The sequence below is a fragment of the Aureococcus anophagefferens genome (genome assembly GCF_000186865.1).
Source record: "Aureococcus anophagefferens unplaced genomic scaffold AURANscaffold_55, whole genome shotgun sequence".
In the NCBI taxonomy this organism is placed as follows: Eukaryota; class Pelagophyceae; order Pelagomonadales; family Pelagomonadaceae; genus Aureococcus; species Aureococcus anophagefferens.
Genome location: NW_008705608.1, coordinates 104,003 through 124,225, shown reverse-complemented (window position 1 = coordinate 124,225; position 20,223 = coordinate 104,003). Strand labels below are relative to the sequence as shown.

At 72.7% G+C, this 20,223-nt stretch overlaps 4 protein-coding genes across 4 annotated transcripts; 2 read left to right on the top strand and 2 right to left on the bottom strand.

The window, feature by feature from the left end:
- Positions 1–1,914: 1,914 nt before the first annotated feature.
- Positions 1,915–4,952, top strand: AURANDRAFT_33869 (hypothetical protein; the record flags this gene model as incomplete). Its single annotated transcript, XM_009043482.1, has 4 exons — positions 1,915–2,475; positions 2,694–3,101; positions 3,183–3,242; positions 3,276–4,952. The coding sequence occupies 4 exons, from the start codon at positions 1,915–1,917 to the stop codon at positions 4,950–4,952; spliced, it is 2,706 nt and encodes a 901-aa protein (XP_009041730.1).
- A 1,155-nt stretch (positions 4,953–6,107) lies between these two features.
- On the bottom strand, positions 6,108–9,117 carry AURANDRAFT_67909 (hypothetical protein; the record flags this gene model as incomplete). Its single annotated transcript, XM_009043469.1, has 2 exons — positions 6,108–6,356; positions 6,556–9,117. The coding sequence occupies 2 exons, from the start codon at positions 9,115–9,117 to the stop codon at positions 6,108–6,110; spliced, it is 2,811 nt and encodes a 936-aa protein (XP_009041717.1).
- A 5,530-nt stretch (positions 9,118–14,647) lies between these two features.
- On the top strand, positions 14,648–14,995 carry AURANDRAFT_16182 (hypothetical protein; the record flags this gene model as incomplete). Its single annotated transcript, XM_009043483.1, has 1 exon — positions 14,648–14,995. A coding segment is annotated over one exon (348 nt), but the record flags the coding sequence as incomplete, so codon positions are not given.
- Positions 14,996–17,718: 2,723 nt separating this feature from the next.
- Positions 17,719–20,137, bottom strand: AURANDRAFT_67907 (hypothetical protein; the record flags this gene model as incomplete). Its single annotated transcript, XM_009043468.1, has 2 exons — positions 17,719–18,128; positions 18,205–20,137. The coding sequence occupies 2 exons, from the start codon at positions 20,135–20,137 to the stop codon at positions 17,719–17,721; spliced, it is 2,343 nt and encodes a 780-aa protein (XP_009041716.1).
- Between the last annotated feature and the right edge of the window lie 86 nt (positions 20,138–20,223).

The window sequence follows — 20,223 nt, the reverse complement described above, 5'->3', positions numbered from 1 at the left end:
CGAGCGGGCGCCGCGTTCCGCGCGCTGCGGCCCGAGGACCGCGGCGACGGGCCCTGCGCCGCCTACGCCCTCGCCGCCGACTTCCTCGGGCGCGTGGACCTGACGAGCCTGACGCTCGACGACGCGCTGGACCTCGGGCGGCTCCTCGACGGCCTGCTGGACGCGCACGGCGCCGCGGCGCCGGGCGACGACGCCGCCGCGCGGCGCGCGCCGAAGCACGTCGCCCTCGCCCTCGCCGGCGTGTTGTCGACCCTCGACCTCTACGGCGAGTTCGTCGCCAACGCGACGCGCGCGGACGTCGCCGGCCCCGTGGACATCGCGCGCGAGGACCGCGTCCGCCGGTGCCACGACGCGAAGCGGCTCTTCGCGAGCGTGCGCCGGAAGCTCCCGGGCCTGCGGGGCAAGTTCGCCTCGAGCCGCAAGGTCGACGACCTCGCGCAGAAGCTCGGGGAGAAGCACGACGCCCTCTTCTGAGGGCCGTTGCGTCGACGTTGCAGTGGGTAAATATCTTGGCTAGGGTTTGTGGTCACTATTGGCTCTACGGATTCGTAGGGGTCTCATATGACACCAAGGGAGGGGCTGCCTTACTTACTGCCTTCTACTGCGTTCTACCGCCACGGTGCGCATGTGAGACCAACGCGGCGGTGAATGGTGCGCGGGAGCGACGTCGCCGGCGCGCCCCGTCGGTCGCTGCCCGCGGACCGGGAGTATGTGGAAGAGACGAAGGACGAGGTCGACGGAGCGCCGCGCAGCGCCCTCGAGCGGCGCCTCGAGCGGCTGCTCGAACCGCCGGGCCGCGTCGTCCGGACGGAGTGGCGGCGCGCGAGCTGGTACCAGCCCCAGGGTCTGGACGAGGGCCGCTTGGGGGCCATGCTGGACGGCCTGACGGCGCGCTTGGATTCGTCGGCCGCGGCGCGCGCCGCGGCCGCCGCGGCCGTCGCGGCCGCCGAGGCGCAGGCGCCGCACGCCGAGCCGGCGCGCGCCGAGCCGCCAGCGGCGGCCGTCGAGGCCGTGGAGGCAGCGCCGCCGTCCGCGGAGGGCCGCGAAGCCGCCGCGGCCGCGGCGGCGCCCGCGGCGCGACCGGTGGCCGCCGCGGCGCCGCCGCCGGCCGACGAGCAACCATCGCTGTTGCGCTGCCTGCCGAGGAGATTCCTCGGTGCGGCGCGACACGCGCCTCGGCGGCCGCAATGACAGGCCGCCATCTCCGCCTCCCGGGAGGCCTCTAAGCCTCCTCGCCTCGTCACGGTGCTCGCGAACACCCTCGATCGACATCCAACCTGCTTTCGTCGTCACCTCGCCGCTTTTTTTGCACACCCCACCGCGACTCGTCGCACGTTAGCATCTTTCGTCGTGGTCGTCTACAGACGGGCGGCGGCGGCGGAGGGGGGCGTCCCGTGGGGCGTCCGTGTCAACCCTTTGAAAGTTGTGTGCAGTTGCCGAGGAACATCATCATCGGCTGCGGTGGAGATCCATCACCGACCGAGACGACGACGCGCGGCGACCTCCCACATCGTCGCGAACGCCGACGCCGCCGGCCGGGGGGAAGAAGAGCAGACGCGCGGCGCCCTCGGAAGCCAGGACAAGGACCGCGCGGCCATGGAGCTCGGCGAGGTGCCCTGCGTCGTTTTGCGCGTCGAGGGCATGATGTGCCAGCAGAGCTGCGGCACGACGGTGCAGAACGCGCTGCGGTCCGTGGGCCGCGTGCGCCGCGCGGAGGTGTCCTACCCGGAGGCCAAGGCCTGGGTCTGGGGCGAGGGCGTCGACGAGGCGGCCTGCGTCGACGCGGTCGAGTGCGTCGGCTTCGACGCGGCCGTCGACCGAGGCGCGCCGCCGCCCCGGGGCGAGGCCGCGGGCGTGAGCCCGCTCCTCGAGAGCGCGACGCCCGCGAGCGAGGCGGAGCTGCGCGTCCGGGGCATGAAGTCCGCGCGCGACGCCAAGGCCTGCGAGGCCGCGTGCGAGGCGTTGCCCGGCGTGGTCTCCTGCCGCGTCGCGTACCTCGCGGAGCGCTGCGTCGTGCGCTTCGACGCGCGCGCGGACGCCGAGGCCATCGCGGGCGCGGTGCGGCGGGCGGGATTCGGCTGCGACGTCTGCGAGACGGACGCGGCGCGGGGCGACGGGAGTGTGGTGCTGCGGGTGGAGGGCATGTCGTGCGCGGCGTGCTCCTCGAAAGTCGAGAAGGCGCTCGGCGAGCTCGCGGGCGTCGCCGACGCCGTCGTCTCCGTCGCGACCCACAAGGCGCGCGTGAAATTCGCCGGGCGGCCCCTGCGGCCGGGCGAGCTCATCGAGGTCGTCCAGGCGCTCGGGTTCCGCGCGTCCGTCGCGGCGGGCGACGAGTCCGTGCTCGCGGAGTCGGCGGCGGCGGAGGTCGCGGGCTGGCGGCGCACGCTGAGCGCCGCCGCCGCGCTGACGCTGCCCATCGTGCTGTCGAAGTGGTTCGCGGCGATGGCGGCGACGCGCGACTTCTGGGCGCATCCCGTGGCAGGAAAAGGGTGCGAAATTCCCAACTTCAAAGGCTCCTCTCTCGGCCGATTTCCACTCGTTTCGGCTGATTTTTGGACGAGCGATCATCTCTCGGAGCGCTCTCGAAGCGTGGGTGCTGTTTCCGAAACGCGCGCGCGCGGAACACTCACGTTGAAGCGACGTTGCATCACCCTTGTGCTGCTCAGGCGCATCCCGTGGCCTGCCACGGCAAGATGACGCGCGTCGCCGCCGTCGCCGCGGGCTGCGGCGGCGCGATCCAGGTCTTTGTGGCCGCGCGGTTTTATGTTTCCGCGTGGCGCGGCGTGCGCGTGGGCAACCTGGGCATGGACCTGCTGGTGGTGCTGGCGACGTCGCTCGTCTTCGCGTACTCGTGCGCGTCCCTGGTGGACTGCTGCCTCTTCGACGCGTCCCACGAGCATTTACTATTTGACACGGCGGCCATGCTCATCACCTTCGTGAGCCTGGGCAAGTTCCTCGAGGCGCGCGCGAAGATGAAGACGTCCGACGCGGTGGGGGCGTTGTTGGCCCTGCGGCCGACGGACGCGAAGCTCCTCGGCGGCGGCGAGGCCATGGCCCGGGCCGCCCAGGCGCTGCTGAAGGCGCCGCCGGGCGACCCGGGCGTGCCCGCGCTGGAGCGGGCCTTCCGCGCGGAGGCGGCCAAGTCCGCGGCGTCGACGGTCCCCGCGGACGCGCTCCGCAAGGGCGACGTCGCGCGCGTGCTCCCCGGCGAGGCCGTGCCCGCGGACGGTCTGGTCGTGCTCGTCGAGGACGAGGGCGCCTTCGCCGGCGCCGAGGGCGCGGCCCACGTCGACGAGAGCGCCATCACGGGCGAGTTCGCGGCCGTCAAGAAGAAGCGCGGCGCCGCCGTCTTCGCGTCCGCGGTGAACCGCGGCCGGGCCTTCGCCGTCGTCGTCGAGCGCACGGGCGGCGACAGCGCCGTCGCCCAGATCGCCAAGCTCGTCGAGGACGCCCAGCTCAACAAGGCGCCCGTGCAGCACTTTGCCGACGCCGTCGCGTCCAAGTTCACGCCGTTCATCGTCCTCTGCGGGTCCTGCACGTTCCTCGGCTGGTACGCCTACGCGCGGAGCGGCGCCATGCCCGACGCCTGGCTCGACGAGCGGGACCCGTTCCTCTTCGCGCTGCTCTTTGCGGTGTCCGTCGTCGTCGTCGCGTGCCCCTGCGCGTTGGGCCTCGCGACGCCGACGGCGGTCATGGTCGGCACGGGCGTCGGCGCGCGGCACGGCGTGCTCGTCAAGGGCGGCGCCGTGCTCGAGGCGGCCCAGGCCGTGTCCTGCGTCGTCCTCGACAAGACGGGCACGCTGACGACGGGCCAGCCGGAGCTCGCGGGCGAGTTCGCGCTGGGCTCCGTCGCGAAGAACCGCGTCTTGGCGCTCGCGGCGGCCGCGGAGCAGCACTCGGCGCACCCCATCGCCAAGGCGCTGATCGACGCCGCGGCGGTGCGCAAGCTGGGCACGGAGCCCGTGTCGAACGCCGAGGACCGCGAGGGCAAGGGCGTCGTCTGCGCGCTGGCCGACGGCCGGGCGCTCGCCGTGGGCTCGCTGGGCCTCATGCGGGACGCGGGCGTCGACGAGCGGGGGTTGGACGACCCGGACCTGCGGAACGCCGTCGCCGGCTGGCGGCGCGCGGCGAAGACGGCCGTCTTCGTCGCGCTCGACGGCTCGGTGGTCGGCGCGGTGGCCGTCGCGGACGCGCCGCGGCCCGAGGCGCGCGCGGTGCTGCGGGCGCTGCGGCGGCGCGGCGTCGACGTCTGGATGCTCACGGGGGACCACGAGGCGACGGCCTTCGCCGTCGCCGAGGACCTGGGGCTGCGGCCCGCGCGCGTCCGCGCGGGCGCGCTGCCGGCGGAGAAGAAGCGGTGCGTCGCGGATCTGCAGCGCGTGCACCGGGGCGTCGCCATGGTCGGCGACGGCATCAACGACTCGCCGGCGCTGGCCCAGGCCGACGTGGGCATCGCCATCGGCAACGGCACGCGCGTGGCCATCGAGGCCGCGGACGTCGTTTTGGTGAAAAACGACCTCCGCGACGTCGTCGTGTCGCTGCACCTGGCGAAGACGGTCTACACGCGCATCAAGCTCAACTTCCTGTGGGCCTCGTGCTACAACATGGTCCTCATCCCCGTCGCCGCGGGCGCCTTCTACCCGGCGACGCGCGCGCGGCTCCCGCCGGCCGCCGCGGCCGCGTGCATGGTCTTCTCGAGCCTGAGCGTCGTCCTCTCGTCCCTCGCGCTCAAGCTCTACAAGCCGCCGGACGTCGACGCCCAGGACGACCACCTGACGAGCAAGGACAAGCCCCGCAAGCCCGGCGTGTTCGACGAGCTCCGCGCGAGGCTCCACCGCCTCGCCGTGGCCACGGGCCTCGCGAAGCACTTCGCCGAGTTCTGCGGCGAGGAGGTCGAGCCCCTCTGCGCCAAGGACGACCTCGACCTCGACGACGGCTCGGGCCTCGTCTAGGGCGGGGAAGGGGCTTCCCAGTTTTCGTTTCGTTACCGACTCTAGACGTCCCGCCGGGGCCGTCGTCCGCCGACGAGATCGAGGGCTGGCGGGCGACGGAACGCGCGCACCGCGAGCCTGGGCCGCTGCATCAGGACCTCCAGCGCGCGTTCGCGCCCGAGTAAGGGCTTGCGGTAGAAGTGGAAGCCGCATGAAGCGCCGCACGACGCAGAGGCGTACGCAGTCGGCTATAGGTTGAACATCATCTTGCAGGCACACCCCGCGGGCAACAGGCGCGCGGCGGCATGGTGACGACGCTCAAGGACAAGGAGGCCGCGCCCCCCGCGCCCCCCGCGCGCTCCGCGCGCCTCGTGCCAAAAGATGATCGGCTGTTGAGACCCATTTCGGTCCTCGATTTTATCGCTGCGCATCTCGATGTCGCGGCCTCGGTTGCTTGTCTCGACCGCACATTCTGCCAAGACATGCGCCGGTTCCGCGCGCAGAAAGAATCGGTGGGATCGTTGCGCCGGCTCCTCGGTGTATCCGGCTGTGGCAGCGACGCGTTCGCGTCAGCGGACACGGCATTCGAATGTGCGACGCGATTTTACAGCGGGCTTGTTCACCTTGACTTGCGACAATGCTCTGTGGCGAAGCCGCTGCTTCTGCTCCTTCCAGACAGATGTCCGAAGCTCAAGCGTCTGCGTGTTGATTTAGTTCACCCCCCTCCCACATTCGAGCTCAACCCGTGCGCGAGTTGTTGTCCGCAGACCATAAATCAGCTCAAACTGCGTTTGCCAAAGCTAGACGTGCTACCACGCATGCGAATCATGCATCTGCGCTTGATTCCCAGTGGCCCTGAGTTGATCATTTTGGAGAACTGCAATCGTTCTGTTCGAGGTATCTACGACAAACTACGCAAAACGCCAAGGGGCGAATCGTGTCCCGCAGATGCTCAACTGATATTTGACGGGCGCCTCATCCTCGATGACGAAAAGTTGTGCAACTTGCGGCATAAGGAGAAGCCGGAGGGCGAAAATTGGTCCGAGCCACTGCTCATGATGGTCGTCGGGCCACCGCACGAGGAAGCGGCAGCGGCGGCGCTCGCGCAGGCGCAGGAAGAGGCGCACGACTAAGATTCAAGTAAGAAGCGACGAACTTAGATGCCGACTCTTCCGACTAGACGCGCGCTCGCGGGTGCGGTCCGTGGAGCGCGTCGGTCCAGCGCTGCTCGTCGAAGACCGCGCGGTCGAGGACGCGCGCCTCGTCGGCCGTGCGCGGCACGCGGAGGCGCACGTTGTGGGTGCGGTCGTCGCCGGCGAGGAGGAGCGTGCCGTAGCGGAGCTCCGGCGGCAGCGACGCCCACGGCGTCCCGAGGGCCGCGAGGCGCCCGCGCTGCTCTTTGTGGTTGCCCGGCGTGATCGTGACCTGTGTGGAAATCAACCAGTGAGCTGGGTTATCCCCACCAAACTTCAGAACTCTCGAGCTCGGTCAAATCGAGGTCGATTCGGCTGACTTTTGGACGAATCGATTGCTCTCGTCGAGCTCTCGAAGCTCAGCCGAAGATTCCGGCGCAATCCGTTCAATTACGCGCACATTGAAGTCGGGTTGAAGATTTGATTTCCACACAGATCGTGACGTCGTGCAGGTGGCGGAGCGCCTGGGAGCTCGCGTTGCGCGTCGTGTCGAGGCGCCGCCAGACGAGCGCCGCGAGGCCCGCGGCGTTCGACGAGGCCGCGAACGATCGCGCGTCGAAGAAGCCGTCGTTGCCCCCGTCCGTCATCTCTCCCGGGAGCGCCGCGGCGAAGGCCGACGTGAAGACGGCCGCGGCGAAGGTCTCGAGGCGGCGCCGCGGGTCCGACGCGCCGCCGGCCGTGGTCGCCGGGCCCCGAAATAAGAACGTGATCTCGTCGCTCTCCGTGAAGGCGGCGAGGGGATCGAGGCCGTGGCGGCGGAAGTCGGCGACGGCGCGGCGCGCCGCGGCGACGAAGGCGCCGTGGACGCGGCCGTCGTAGGGCATCGTCACGCCGCGCCGCGGGCTCCAGTTGTGGAAGCCCACGCCGTCGACGCGGAGCCAAAAGCACGCGCAGGCGTCGTCGTGGGGCTCGACGCCCGCCCGGTGCCGCTCCGCGCCCAGGAGCTGGTGGAACTTGAGGATGCGTTCCGGCTCGTCGGCGCGGTGCGTCGCGGCGGCCGCGTCGAAGGCCGCGTCGCCCCAGCCGATGGTCCGGAGCCGCTCGAGCGCGCCGCCGGGGACGGCGCCCAGGTCCTCGTCCTCGTCGCCGAGCCAGTCCTCCGCGCCCGCGGCCGGCGGCGGCAACGGCGCGGCCGGCGGCGGCGGCGCGACGACCGGCGCGGCGAAGGCGGCCGGCGGCGGCGGCACGGGCGGCGCGGCGGCCGGCGGCGGCAACACGGCGGCCGGCGGCGGCGGCGCGGCGATCGGCGGCGGCGCCGCGTAGTCCTGGCCGTCGCCGAGCTCGACCCAGCACGCGGACGCGGCGTCGGCGACGACCGCGAACGCGCCGCCCGACGCGGCCGCGAGCCCCTCGAGCTGCCGGCGGCGGCCGCGCGTCCCCGGAAGGGCCGCGAAGCCGCGGTCGCGGAGCGCGTCCGCGAACTGCGACAGGTTCACGCGGCCGCGGCCCGCGCGCAGGCACAGCACGACCCGCGCCGCGAGCGCCGCGGCCCCCGCGGCGGCCGCGTCGTCGGCCGCGGCGCGCGCCTCCGCGGCGGCCGCGCGCCGCGCGGCCGCGTCGTCGTCCTCGTCCACCGGCGCTCCCCCGTCGACGAGAGTCGCGAGCTCCAGGGGCACGAGGGAGCCGCCGGCGATGGCCAGGCAGGGGAACGCCGGGAATCTGAGCTTGCGGCGCCGGCAGAGCTCCGCCGCGAGTTTGTCGCCGTCGCCGCTCCCGAGCGCCGTCGCCGCGGCCTTGACGCCGAACTTCTCGCCGCCGCCGACGGCCTCCCACCACGCCGCGACCGTCGGCGCCTCGCCCGCGGACCCGAAGCCTCGCACGCGAAGCTCGTCCGCGGGCCGCTCGACGCCCTCGACGACGCCGCGCGAGTCCGCGCCCCAGGCGACCTCGAGGCCGACGACGGCCGCGCGGAACCGCTCGATCTCGTCGTCGCTCATGGGCCGCCCGCCCTTGTTGCGGCCCTTGCCCGCGTCTTCGTCGCCGCCGCAGCAGCGCGCCGCGACGTCGAGCACCGACGAGCCGCCGCCGACTGGGGGCGGGCGCGCCGCGCGCGCCGCGGTCGCGCGCGGCGGCGGCTCCTCCTTGGCCTCCTCGACGCCCCCGTCCTGCGGCGGCGCGCGCACCGGCTCGGGTGGCGCCTGCGCCTGGCGGACGAAGGCGTCGACGACGGCCGCGCCGCCCGCGCCGTAGTCGGCCTCCATCGCGCGCAGAGCGACGAGCGCCGCGAGCTGCGCGACGTCGCCGCCCTCGCGGTTGTTCGGCGCCGTCGAGGAGCGGCGCGCGTCCGCCTTGCCCCAGCGGCACGTCTTCCCCTCGAACTCCGGCGCGTCCCAGCCGAGCGCCGCGCCCGCGAGCTCGAGCCGCGTCCGCGGCGTCGCCGCGGCGCGCGCCGCCGCCTTTTGCTTCTTCGTGCCCTCGAGCGGCGGCACGCCCGCCATGCGCGCGCGCACGTGCGGCAGCGCCGCCGCGAAGGCGAGCCGGGTGGCGTCCTTCTTCGAGGACGGCAGGCGGTCCGGCGCGCGCGTCGCGAAGGCGACGGCGCCCGCGGCCGCGACCGGGCCCGTCTCGACGCGGATCGCCGGCGGCGCGAAGCCCCCGCGCTGGGACCCGCGGATGCCGGGCACCCAGAGGAAGCCGCGGCAGAGCTCCTCGAGCTCGCCGCGCGCGTTCTCATTCTCGACGTCGCACGCCTCGCACTCGACGAGCGTCGCCGGCAGGCCGTCGACCTCCCAACGCGGCAGCGGCGGCGGCGGCGGCGGCGGCGGCGGCAGCTCCGGCCCGTGCACGACGTTCGGGACGGGCTCCGGCGGCGGCGGCGGCCGGCGGTCGTCGGCGTCCGCGAGCGCGGCGACGTCGGTCACCGTTTGCGGCGGCGGCCGGTCTTCCTCCGCCCAGTCGTTCTCTATCACGACCTCGCCGTCGTCGTCGTCGCTGCTGCTCGCGTCGTCCGTGTCGATTTTGTCCCATTTGCTGTAGTCATACAGGCGCGCCATGCTAGTGGATTCGCGTCTACTGAGAGACCATCGAAGAGCTCTCCCAAGTCAATATCGGCTTCAACTTTCAGTGCGAGCAGTGCGAGCGACGCGTACTTCACGTGCGACGTCGACCCGCACGCGCCCGCGCCTTCCACACCCGCCTCGATGGGCGGATGGTGCGGCCGACGCGTACCGCCGTCGTCCCGCGCTCGCCGGACGCCTTATCCACCCACAACACCACCCTTTACAGCCCGCGAAGAAAACCTTACGCGCTGTGGAAGTCGCGGTCGCCGAACTCGAGCTCCGCCAGGCGCGCGTCCGCCGCCTGGCGGAGCTCGCGGTCCTCGCGCTCGCGGGAGCTCACGACGGACGTGAGGAACCCGGCGAAGGACTTCGCGTTCGGCCGCAGGCGCTTCGGTCCGTCGCCGCGCGGGCGGAAGCGCTCGTCGTCGACGGGCGGCGGCGGCGCGCGGCGCGGCGGCGACGCGCGGCGCGGCGGCGGCGGCGCGCGGCGCGGCGGCGGCGAGCGGCGCCGGAAGCCGTACGCGTCGTCCGCGCGGCGGTCGCGGTCCCGCGAGCCGTCGCGCCGGTCGCGGCTCCGGTCGCCGCGGCTCCGGTCGCGGTCGCCGCGGCTGCGGCTCCGGTCGCGGTCGCCGCGGCTGCGGTCTCCACGGCTGCGGTCTCCACGGCTGCGGTCGCGGCTGCGGTCTCTGTGATCTCTACGGCTGCGGTCGTGGCTCCGCCTCCGCTCGCGCCGGTCGCGGCTGCGCGAGCGGCTGCGTCTCCGCTCGCGACTACGCGAGCTGCGCCTGTCGTCGCGCCGGTCGCGCCCGAAGTCGTCTCCGTCGCGCGCGCGCTCCATCGAGCTCTTGCCACAGAGAGTTTTGGGAGATGATGATGATGATGGAGCGGCAGGGCCCAGCGTAGCTGGAGCTAGCACCGTCCAGCGTATGCTCTCGACGACGCCGACGCTCGCGCGCGCAGCGCTCGCGGCGGCGCTCGCGGCGACAGCAGCCGCGATCGTCGCGCGCTGGCGGCGGCGGCGGCGCTGGCTGGCGGCGGCGCAGCGCTACCCGCAGGAGCTGCTTTCCGATTCGCGCATCCAGCGCTCGCTCGTGCCCTACCCGTCGGCGGCGACGGCGACGACGCTCGCACGGCTCACGGGCCTGGCGACGCGCAAGGTGCGCAAGACCGCGCGCGGCGCGCGCGCCGGCCGATGCGCGCGGCCCTGGAACGGCGAAGCGTCGGCGACGAGCCGGCGCGAGTCCTTCGCGAAGCGGCGGCACTACTACTTCATGTTCCACAAGCCCCTCGGCTGCGTGACGCAGCGCGACGCGTCGGGCCGGGCGACGACGGTCTTCGATGTGCTGCCCGACGGGTTCCCGGATCTCGGCCCCGTCGGCCGGCTCGACAAGGACACGACGGGGCTGCTGCTCTTCACGGACGACGGCGCCGTGAGCAAGCGGCTCATCTCCGCCGGCACCACGACCAAGGCCTACGTCCTCGACGTCGCCGGCGTGCCGGCGGGCGCCGCGGGCGAGCGGGCGCTGCGGTCGCTGGCGGAGCCGCTCGACGACGTCACGCCGCACACGCGCGAGCGCGTCCGCACGGCGCCGGCGGAGGTGTCTATCGAGGCGCGGCGCGCGGCGACCGCGACGCTCGCGGTCGTCATCGCCGAGGGCCGCAACCGCCAGGTCCGGAGGCTCGCGGAGCGCGCGGGTCTCTCGGTGACGGCGCTCCACCGCGACCGCGTCGGGCCCCTCGAGCTCGGCGACCTGCCCGTCGGCGCCGCCCGGCCGCTGGCGCGGACCGAGGTCGACGCGCTGTTGGCCGCCGCGGGCCTCGCGGGCGAGCGCGGGCCGCCGCGCGACCTGCCCGTCGCCGCCGCGCCGGAGCTGCGCGCGGCCGACGTCGACGCGGCGCTCGAGGACCTGGCGAAACGGCGGGGGTTTTAAGTGGGTATTTGACGTACCGAGTCGGCTGTGCTAGGCCGTTCAGGTTCGAGACGAGGGTAAATTCAAAGGTTAGGCTAAAGTTGCATCGAAGCCCGCTTCCTTAAGGAGGCACGTGCATGCTCTATTTAGGCCTTTGCCCGGACTTGACTGCCGTCGCCGCCTGCGAGCCGCGCGTCCGTGTTTCGTCAACTTGGCCTGCACAGCCGATTTCGGCCGTGCGGGGGCGCCCTCGACACCGCCCCAACACCCACACCCATAAACGCCGCGCCGAATTCGAGCGGGGCGCGTCGATCCCGTCGACGGCGGCCACTTCCCACTCTCACCCGCGTTCAGCTCGTCTCCGCACGCCGGGGCGGGCGCCCAGACACACCCAAAGACGTCGCGCCGCGGCAACCCCGGCGAGATGAGGGCCCGCGCCGCCCCGAGCCGCAAGCGCAAGGAGATCGTGTCGCGGAGCCCGCTCGTCGAGATCACGCTGCTCCACCGGGCGATGCGCTTCGAGCTCGAGTCCATGTGCCAGCTCGCGAGCGGTTTGGCGGGCATGGGCCGGTACGCCGAGGGCCTCCACGCCCTCGAGCGGCGCTACAGGGACTTCGACGCCGTCTTCAGCTCCCACTCGTCCGCGGAGGACGACTTCATCTTCCCCGCGCTCGCGCGCAAGGGCTGCTCCTTAGCGGCGGAGGCGGCCGACGAGCACATCGAGGAGGCCAACGCCATGCAGGCCTGCGAGGCCGCGGTCGTCGAGGCGTCGGCCCGGGGCGTGACGCGGGAGACGGTCGCGGTGCTCGTGTCGTTGAAGGAGCGGCTGTGCGAGCACATGATGCGCGAGGAGGACCAGATCTTCCCGGCGTTGGCGCGCTTCGACGACTGCGAGCTCGGCGTGCTCGTGGGGCTAGTCATCGGGAGCCGGCCGGCGGACGTGTTGGCGAAGACGATCCGCATGGAGGTCAATCATTTAGCCCCGGAGCACGCGCGCCACGTCTTGGCGACGATGTGCGACGTCGCGAAGCGCACCAAGTTCCGCGAGTGGCTCGACCACGAGCTCGGCTCGACGCAGCGCGTGCCGCCGCCGCCGCTCCTCGGCGCGAACCCGCCGCCGCCGCCGCCCGCGACGCCGCCGAAGCCCATGGCGCCGTGCCCGCACTACGGCCACACGACGCGCGTCCGCGCGCCCTGCTGCGGCGCGACGGTCTGCTGCCGCAAGTGCCACGACGCCGCGGGCTGCGGCAAGGCCATGGAGTCGGCGCGCGTCGAGCAGATGCTCTGCGGCGCCTGCGGCGTCTGGGGGCCCGTCGGGGGGGTCTGCGGCGGCTGCGGCACGAAAGCCGGGGCGTACCACTGCGGCGTCTGCAAGCTCTTCGACTCGTCCATGATCCCGACGTACCACTGCCCCTTCTGCAACGTCTGCCGCCGGGGCCACGGCCTCGGCATCGACTTCCACCACTGCATGAAGTGCAACATGTGCGTGTCGCTGGCGAATCTCGACACGCACGTCTGCGCGGGCGCGGCCGGCCGGGGCGGCGGCGCCTCGCCGAGTTGCAGCCTCAGCGGCGAGTCGCTCTTCCACTCGACGGACACCATCGCCTGCCTCCCCTGCGGCCACCCGGCCCTCGCGAGCGCGATCGCCGCCGCGGTCTCGGCCATCCCGCCGCCGTCCTGCCGCCTCTGCGCCGCGGAGGGCCGCACCAAGGGCCTCTCCTTCTTCTCTAAGCGGCAGAAGGGCATGTGATCCCCCCCTCCCCCTTAAGTTGTGAACGAAAGCCGGGGTTCAAGTTGGTCCGGCGGCGGTCCCGGAACGACCGCGATCTCAAAGTGCGATCTCCCCTCCCCCTTAAGTTGTGAACGAAATCCGGGGTCCGGCGGTGGTCTGAATCAGCCATAGGCCCGTGCGATGTCGCGGCCGAGCTTGCGCGCGAGCTTCGACGACGGCGGCCCGGCCGCGCCGTCGCCGAGGGCGTCGAGGAGGCGCCGCGCGACGCCCTCGCGCGCGCCCGTCGCGTCGATGCCCCGGAGGTCGCACTCGCGCCGCAGGCTCGCGCCGCTCCGCGCGAGGAGGTCGTCGAGCGTCGCCGTTTGCGGTAGCGGCGCGGCGTCGGCCTCTCGCCGCCTCTCTCGGTCCGTCTCGACGTGGGCCCGCGCGTTGGAGATGAAGTCGTCGACGGGCTCCATGGCGCCCGCCTCAGTCTTCGCCCAGGCGCCCGCGAAGGCGCCCTTGCGCTGGTGGTTCTCGAGGCGCGCGTAGACGCCGCCCGGCGCGAGGGTCCGGCACGCGAGGTCCAGCGCGGTCTCGCCGTCGATGTCCGACGCGTCCATCTGCACGAAGAGGTGGCACCAGTTGGCCGTCGCGGCGCCGAACGCGGCGAGCGACGCGTAGGCGACGACGGACGCCTCGGGCCCGCCGCGCTGCGCGCCGTGGACCCAGTCCGCGAGCTGCTGGAGCGCGGCCGTCGCGCGCGTGTCGCGCGACCCGTAGAGCGTGTCGACGAGCGCCGCGGACTCGACGCGGTAGCCGCAGCCCAAGAGCCGCGTGAGCACCTCCCAGTCCGACAGGAGAAAGCCGCAGCCGACGGACACGTAGCGCAGCGCGCCCGCGTGGCGCCCGGGCACGAAGCTCGGGAACCGGCGCTGCGCCTCCAGCGCGACGGCCGTGCTGAAGACCTCCCGCGAGTCGCCGAAGGCGCCCAGGCGGTAGCAGCCGCACTGCTTGTCGCCGCATTCCGCCAGCGCGCTGAGGCAGTCGACGCGGCTTCGGAGCTCGACGCCCGTGTGGCGCCACTCGAAGGCGGCGTCGTAGTCCGCGGCGGCGCTCGCGGACGGGGCCCGGCCCGGGCTCGCGCACATGGCGCAGTATTTTTCGCGCGCGGCCGCGGGCACCGCGCCGGGCCGCGGCTCGAGCACCAGCGTCTTCGCGGCGTCGGCGCGGCTCCGCCGGTGCTCGGGCACGTAGCACCGCCGGCGCAGGCCCGACTTGGCGATGCGCGCGCGGGCCCGGGCGCCGCGGCTCACGTGCGTCGCCGGGCGCGCGGGGTGCAGCGGGTGGCGCAGCGTCGGCCGGTGGTAGATGGAATTCGTCGGCAGCTCGCCGTACTGGAGGGGGCGCCCGGGCAGCGGCATGGTTGCCGTCGACGCGCTGTCACGGACGACGGTCGCAGAGCACGGGAGACGGAGGATGGCTGCCCGCGGAGACGGTGGTTCGTGAAGCGCGCTCCCCGGACGACGGCCGCGTCTCGGCGCTCGGAGAGCACGAACACGGAGGATGGCTGCCCGGAGACGGCGGTTGTTGACGTAAACATTACAAAATTGAAGTTTTGTGGCAATAGCTCTCGCGGCGCCTGCCGACGCCGTCGGTGTCCGCGGTGCGCGCGTTGTGCGCCGCGCGCTGCGCTCCGCGTGCCTCTCCGCCGCGCGCCGCTGCTCCGCGTTGGATGCGCCGGACGCGGCGGGTCGTCGCCGTGCTGCTCTGCGCGCCCTTCGCCCTGGGCCTGTGGGCGTCGACGCTGCCGGAGATGTTCCGCGCCTTCGGCTGCCAGCGCTCGATCGTGCCGCGGGAGCGCTACAGCACGCTCGCCGAGGACATCGAGAAGAATCCCACGGTCTTCGGCAAATTGCTGCGCCGCGAGCAGCCCGTGCGCGTGCTCCACGAGGACGAGACCTACTTCGCGTTCCGCAACATCAAGCCCTACGCGCCGCTCGCGGGCCTCGTCATCCCGAAGCGGCGCCTCCTCCAGGACCCGGACGCGCTGGGACCCGAGGATTTGCCGGTCGTCGAGGACCTCAAGCGCATCGCGCTCGACATCTGCGCGCGCGAGAAGCCCGACGCGTTCAAGGCCAACGACTACTGGCTCCGCTTCCATCGCCGGCCGTTTAACAGCGTGGACCACCTCCACCTCCACGTCCTCGCGCCCGTCAGCCAGGTGTCGGTCTGGACGACGCTCGTCTTCTTCGCGCACGGCCTCCACGCGGCGGACGTCGACGACGTCCTCGCGCGGCTCCGCGGAGGCGACGGCGCGAAGCCTAAGGAGGGGTCGTAGTTTCAAGTTTGCGGGTGTGGTGGCTTGCCGACGGCGACGTAGCAGCCGGGCTTGCACGCGCGCGTGAGTGAATGGAGCGGCGATATGAAGACGACGTTGTCGACCTATACACATGCGCGGCGTTGCTCAGGGCCGTGCAGGTCGCCGTCAGGAAGACGAAGAAACGCCTCCGTCGGCCAGGGTCCGGGGGCGGCCCAGGGAGCCGTCGGCGGGCTGAACCGGCCCATCGGGCTTCATGCCCGTGTTACCACGGAGTCTCCACAACGGCCTCAGGGAGCACCTCTACGGCGAATTGGCCGGCGGCGAGGTCGGCCGTCACCGAGGCCCGCGCGGCCCTCGAGCTGCTCGTCCACGAAGGCCCCCGCGCGACCCACCGCCGCGAGTGTGACGTCGTCCGCGCGGCGCTTCCTCGCGTCGCGGAGCTGGAGCATCTCGCCGTCGAACTTGTGTCCTGTCGGGAGGATCGTGCCTTCTCGCGTGTGTGTGCGGATGTAACCAGAGAGGTCTGGCACGAACCTCGTCCAAAACGCTTGCGCCGCGGGGCCGCTTGCGTCGTCTCCCGGCGCCGCTGCTCGCGGAGCTCGAGAGACCCCCCCCAGCGCCGCGGATCGACGCTCGATCGTGCCGAGGCCTCGAGAATCTCTCCACAGCCAACGAGCATGGCAGACGCTGGATCGGACGCCCCGCCGCCGGGAGCGGCGGTCCCCGATGCCCCGCCGCCGCCGCCGCCGGCCGCCGCGACCGCGGCGCCGCCGCCGCCGCCCGCGGCCGCGCCGCCGCCGCCGCCACCACAAGACGGCGACGACGGCGAGGAGAAGCTCTGCCGCTACTGCTTCGACGGCGAGGAGGAGGGCGAATTGATCAGTCCCTGCGCCTGCAAGGGCGGCCAGAAGTGGGTCCACCTCGACTGCCTGCGCCGCTGGCAGCGCATGGTGCTCGTGTCCCAGCCGACGCACCCCATGTTCCACGGCGAGGACCAGCGGCAGCACGACTGCAACGTCTGCAAACAACCCTACACGTGCCCGCCGCCGACGCGCCACGAGCTCATGCAGTCCTTCACGGGCGTCGAGATCGCGAGCTTGATCGACGAGGGCTGCGTCATCGGCGCGGGGGCGGAATTCACCGCGGAGCTCGCCGCGCAGCTGGGTTCGATGCCGCGGAGTTTGCGGCGCGCGTCGTCGTACGAGCACTGGTCCGGCGGGGCCTACCTCATCACGGGCGTCGAGGACGACGACGGCCTGTTCGCGCTGGAGCTCGACTCGGAAGCTTCCCTGCGGCGCCTGCGGTCCATGGCGGACGGCGGTTTAATGGTCGTGCTCCGCGGGAAGCGGTTGAAGGTCACGGGCCGCGGCTCGCTGGCGGACGTCGCCGCGGACGACGAGGACGCGCTGCTGGCCGCGTTCCAAGCCTTAACAGCCCCAGCAACCGTCGTGCTCGCCGAGGTGGACCCGCGCGGCGCGCTCCTGCCGCGGACGTGCGGCGACGACCACGTCGCGGCCGTCAACCTCGCGCGGCCTTTACCGCCATCCTTCAACGACGCGCCCCGCGCGTCGCGGGCGCGCGCGGCGGCGCTGGCCAAGGTGCGCTCCGCGCGCGGCGCGACCTGGGCCCGCGCCGCGGAGCGCGTGGCCGTCGTGCACCACGTGGGAGGCCCCTGCGACGAGCGGTCGGTCGTCCGATGCCTCGTCCTCGGCGCGGGCGGCGCGGCGGGCTACAAGGTCGTGGAGACGCTGGACGAGGCCCTCTTCCTCGCCGCGCGCCTCGCGGCGCGCTGCCGCGACCCGCCCGGGTCGAAGAAGCGCATCCGCGACGACGACGCCGCGGAGACGTCGACCGTCGACGACGAGTCGGCGCCGCCGGGCGACGCGCGGCTCGGGCCGGGCCAGCGCGTGCGGCTCCGGGGCCTCACGAGCGCTGCGCGCCTGAACGGCCGCCTCGCCGTCGTGCTGTCGGCGCGCCAGGGCCGCTGGCAGGTCGTGCTCGCGACGACGGACGCGGACGCGGGCCGGGTCCTGGCGGTGAAGCCGGAGAACCTCGCGCTCGAGCCGTCGAGCCTCTTCGGCGTCGACTCCGAGGACGAGGAGGAGGCGAGGACGAGGACGAGGACGAGTCCGGGGACTCGGACGAGGACGACGCGCCCGCGGAGCTCGACGCGCCGGAGCCCGCGCCGCCGCCGCCGCCGCCGCCGGACGCCGCGGCGCCGGAGCCGCCGCCGCCGGGCGCGGAGTCGGCGACGCAGACGGCGCCGCCGCCGGCGGACGCGGAGCCCTTTGGGGGCACGGTCTACTGCTTCTGGGGCGACGCGCGCTGGAGCCGGACGCAGCTGCTGGGGGAGATCGCGCGCGGCCACTGGGGCATGTGCAAGGTGAACGTGCTCGACGTCGCCGCGCGGCCAAGAGACCGGCGCGCGGGCCTCGAGGACCGCCTCGTCTTCGCGCCCATCACGGCCATGACCGAGGAGTCCATCGCCCACGCGCGGACGCAGCTCCGGCCGCTCCGCGAGCAGGGCCGCCTCGCGGCGCGCCAGGCCGACGAAGCGCCGGCGTCGCCCGCCGCGCCGCGCCGCGCGTCCGACGCGGACGACGGCGCCGAGGCGGCCGAGGGTCCCCTGTAACATATCGCCTTATATCGACTTAGTCCCCGGATGTGCGCGTGTACGTGTGTGTTTGTGAGTGCTCGGCGGTGCTCTCGAGCGGCGCGAGCTTCGCGGGCGGCTTCTGCCCCCCCATGACGAGGGGCGCGACGCGGACGGAGAGCTGGCGCGCCTGCTTGGAGATGAAGGACCCCATGTCGTGCATGGACTGCGACCCCAGCCGGGAGAAGCCGGGCCGCGGCGCGGGCTCGTGCCGCCGCTTCCAGCGCACGACGAAGTCGTGGAGCCGCGGCGCGAGGATGTGGCGCGTGAGCGCGAGCTGCAGCGCGGCGAGCTTGCGCTCCGCGGACGCGTAGACCGACGGGTTGAACGTCGGGTACTGGTGGCCCAGCACGTCGACCTCGAAGGCCGGCAGGCAGAAGATCTCGCAGTGGACGTGCGCCATCGTGCCTACCAAGTGCGTCGGTCACGATTTTTCATCGTTTTCCCACCCCAAAGCTCTCGAAAATCGTCAAGGCCGCGGGACGCTGCGTCGTGCCGTAGACGAACATGCGGCTCTTCATGAGGAGCACGCACTCCTCGCCGAAGGTGTCGTCGACTTTGGTGGCGGCGATGACCTTGGGCCAGGGCAGGCCCCGGATGAAGTGGAAGACGTTGCCGTCGGCGATGCAGCGGACGCCGTCGGCGTCCTCGGACTGGGAGAAGACGAGGTCCATGGGCGCGTAGTGCGTCGTGACCATCGCCGACGCGACCGCGGACACGCACGTCGGCCGGAGGTCGACGAAGCAGGACGTCCGCCTCAAATAGGGCACGCGGACGCCGACGGAGAGCTTGCTCTTGAGCTCGGCGGGGAGCACGGCGAAGATGTCGTCGAAGCGCCGCGTGTGCTTGTTGTTGTAGAGGAAGATGTAGTGGAGCCGGATGCGCGCCCTCAGCTCGTAGGCGATGTTGTGGTGGTTCATGAACTCGTCGATGGACTTGAGCGCCGCCTGCTTGTCGTGGTCCTCGATGCGGATGTCGTCCAGGATCGACGCGACCTCGCCGATGAGCACGGACATGAAGAGCATGCCCACGAGCGCGCAGAAGACGCAGTAGAGCGACTGGGCCGGCTTCAGCCGCAGGGTCCCCATCGTGTTCGGCACGGCCGCGTAGGTCGCGTAGACGGCCCAGTGGTAGGCGAAAACCAACCGCGCGCCGAGGGGCTCGTCCGCGAGGTCCGCCGCCGGCGCGAAGCCCCGGGCTTTCGCCTCGTCCTTGCCCCAGTCGTGCTCCGTCCGCCGCGCGACGGCCCAGTAGAGGCACGCGAGCCAGTGCTGCACCGCGCCGAAGAGGACGAGCAAAGCAACCAGCGACACGAAGGCCTGGTTCACGAAGCCGCTGTCCACGAGATTCCGCGTGACCTCGCCGACGCGCGTGACCTTGGCCAATCGCGCGAGCTTGAAAACCTTCAACAAACGCAAAGTCCGGAGCGCGCCCACGTCGAAGCTCAGCGCCGCGAGCGTCGCCAGGGGCACCGACGAGATCACGTCCATCGCGCACCACCCCTTCAAATACCGCGCCAGGATCCGCGGCTGCTGCATGACGATCTCCGGCCCGTCCTGGACGCCCGTCACGCAGTTCAGGGCCACGTCGGCGATGAAGAGCATGTCGAGGGCGCAGAGGACGCCGGGCATGACGGGCCCGCGGTTCACGGCGTCGTCGCCGAAGCCCAGGCTCAGCGGCATCTCCACGACCGTGAAGAGCATGGCCAAGATGATCGCGTAGGACTCGCGCTGCACGAGCCGCGACTCCGGGTGCACGGAGAAGCGGCTCGCCTCGCGCGCGCTCGACATCATCGCGAGGCGGAGCATCATGTTCTCCGTCTGCGACGCGTTCCGGTCGAGGTACCCCCGGCCCTTCTTCCGCCGCTTCTCCCGCGGCGCGGCGGCCTTCTTCCCGCAGCACGCCGCGTCCGCGCGCGCGAGGGACCGCTCGAGCGTGTCGCCGTGGACCTTGGCGCGCGCCTCCTCGGCGTTGTACTCCTCGGGCTTCTTCCCGGACATGGACGACGCCGCGGCGATGCGCAGCCGCTCGCGGTCGTCGAGGTCCTTCTGGCGGCGCTGGTGCGCCTTCCGCGCCATGTGCTGGGCCGTCATGGCGAGCTCCGCGCGCCGCTTCCACGCGGCCATGCGGCTCCCCGTGGGTTTGGGCTTCTCCAGGATGCCGAGCGCCTCCTCCGACGCGTCCTCGGACGCGGACGCGCACCGCGACGCGAGCGCCCGGGAGCGGTCGAGCTGGCCCGGCGACGGCGCGACGTGCCTCCGCCCGAGCGCCTCCAGCAGCGCCACGGACGACGCCAGCGCACCGAGGGCCTGCTCGTAGAGCTCGTCGTCGGCGCCGGCGGCGGACGTGAGGGGCGACGGCGCCGCGGCGTCGAGCGGCGAGGCGTCGATGGAGCCGCGCCGGCCGTCGTCGGTCATGGTGCGACGGAGCGGCTCACGCGGCGAACGGCTCACGACGTATCGAGCTCTCTATCCGAGCGTGGAGCTCGTTGCTAGGATCCGTC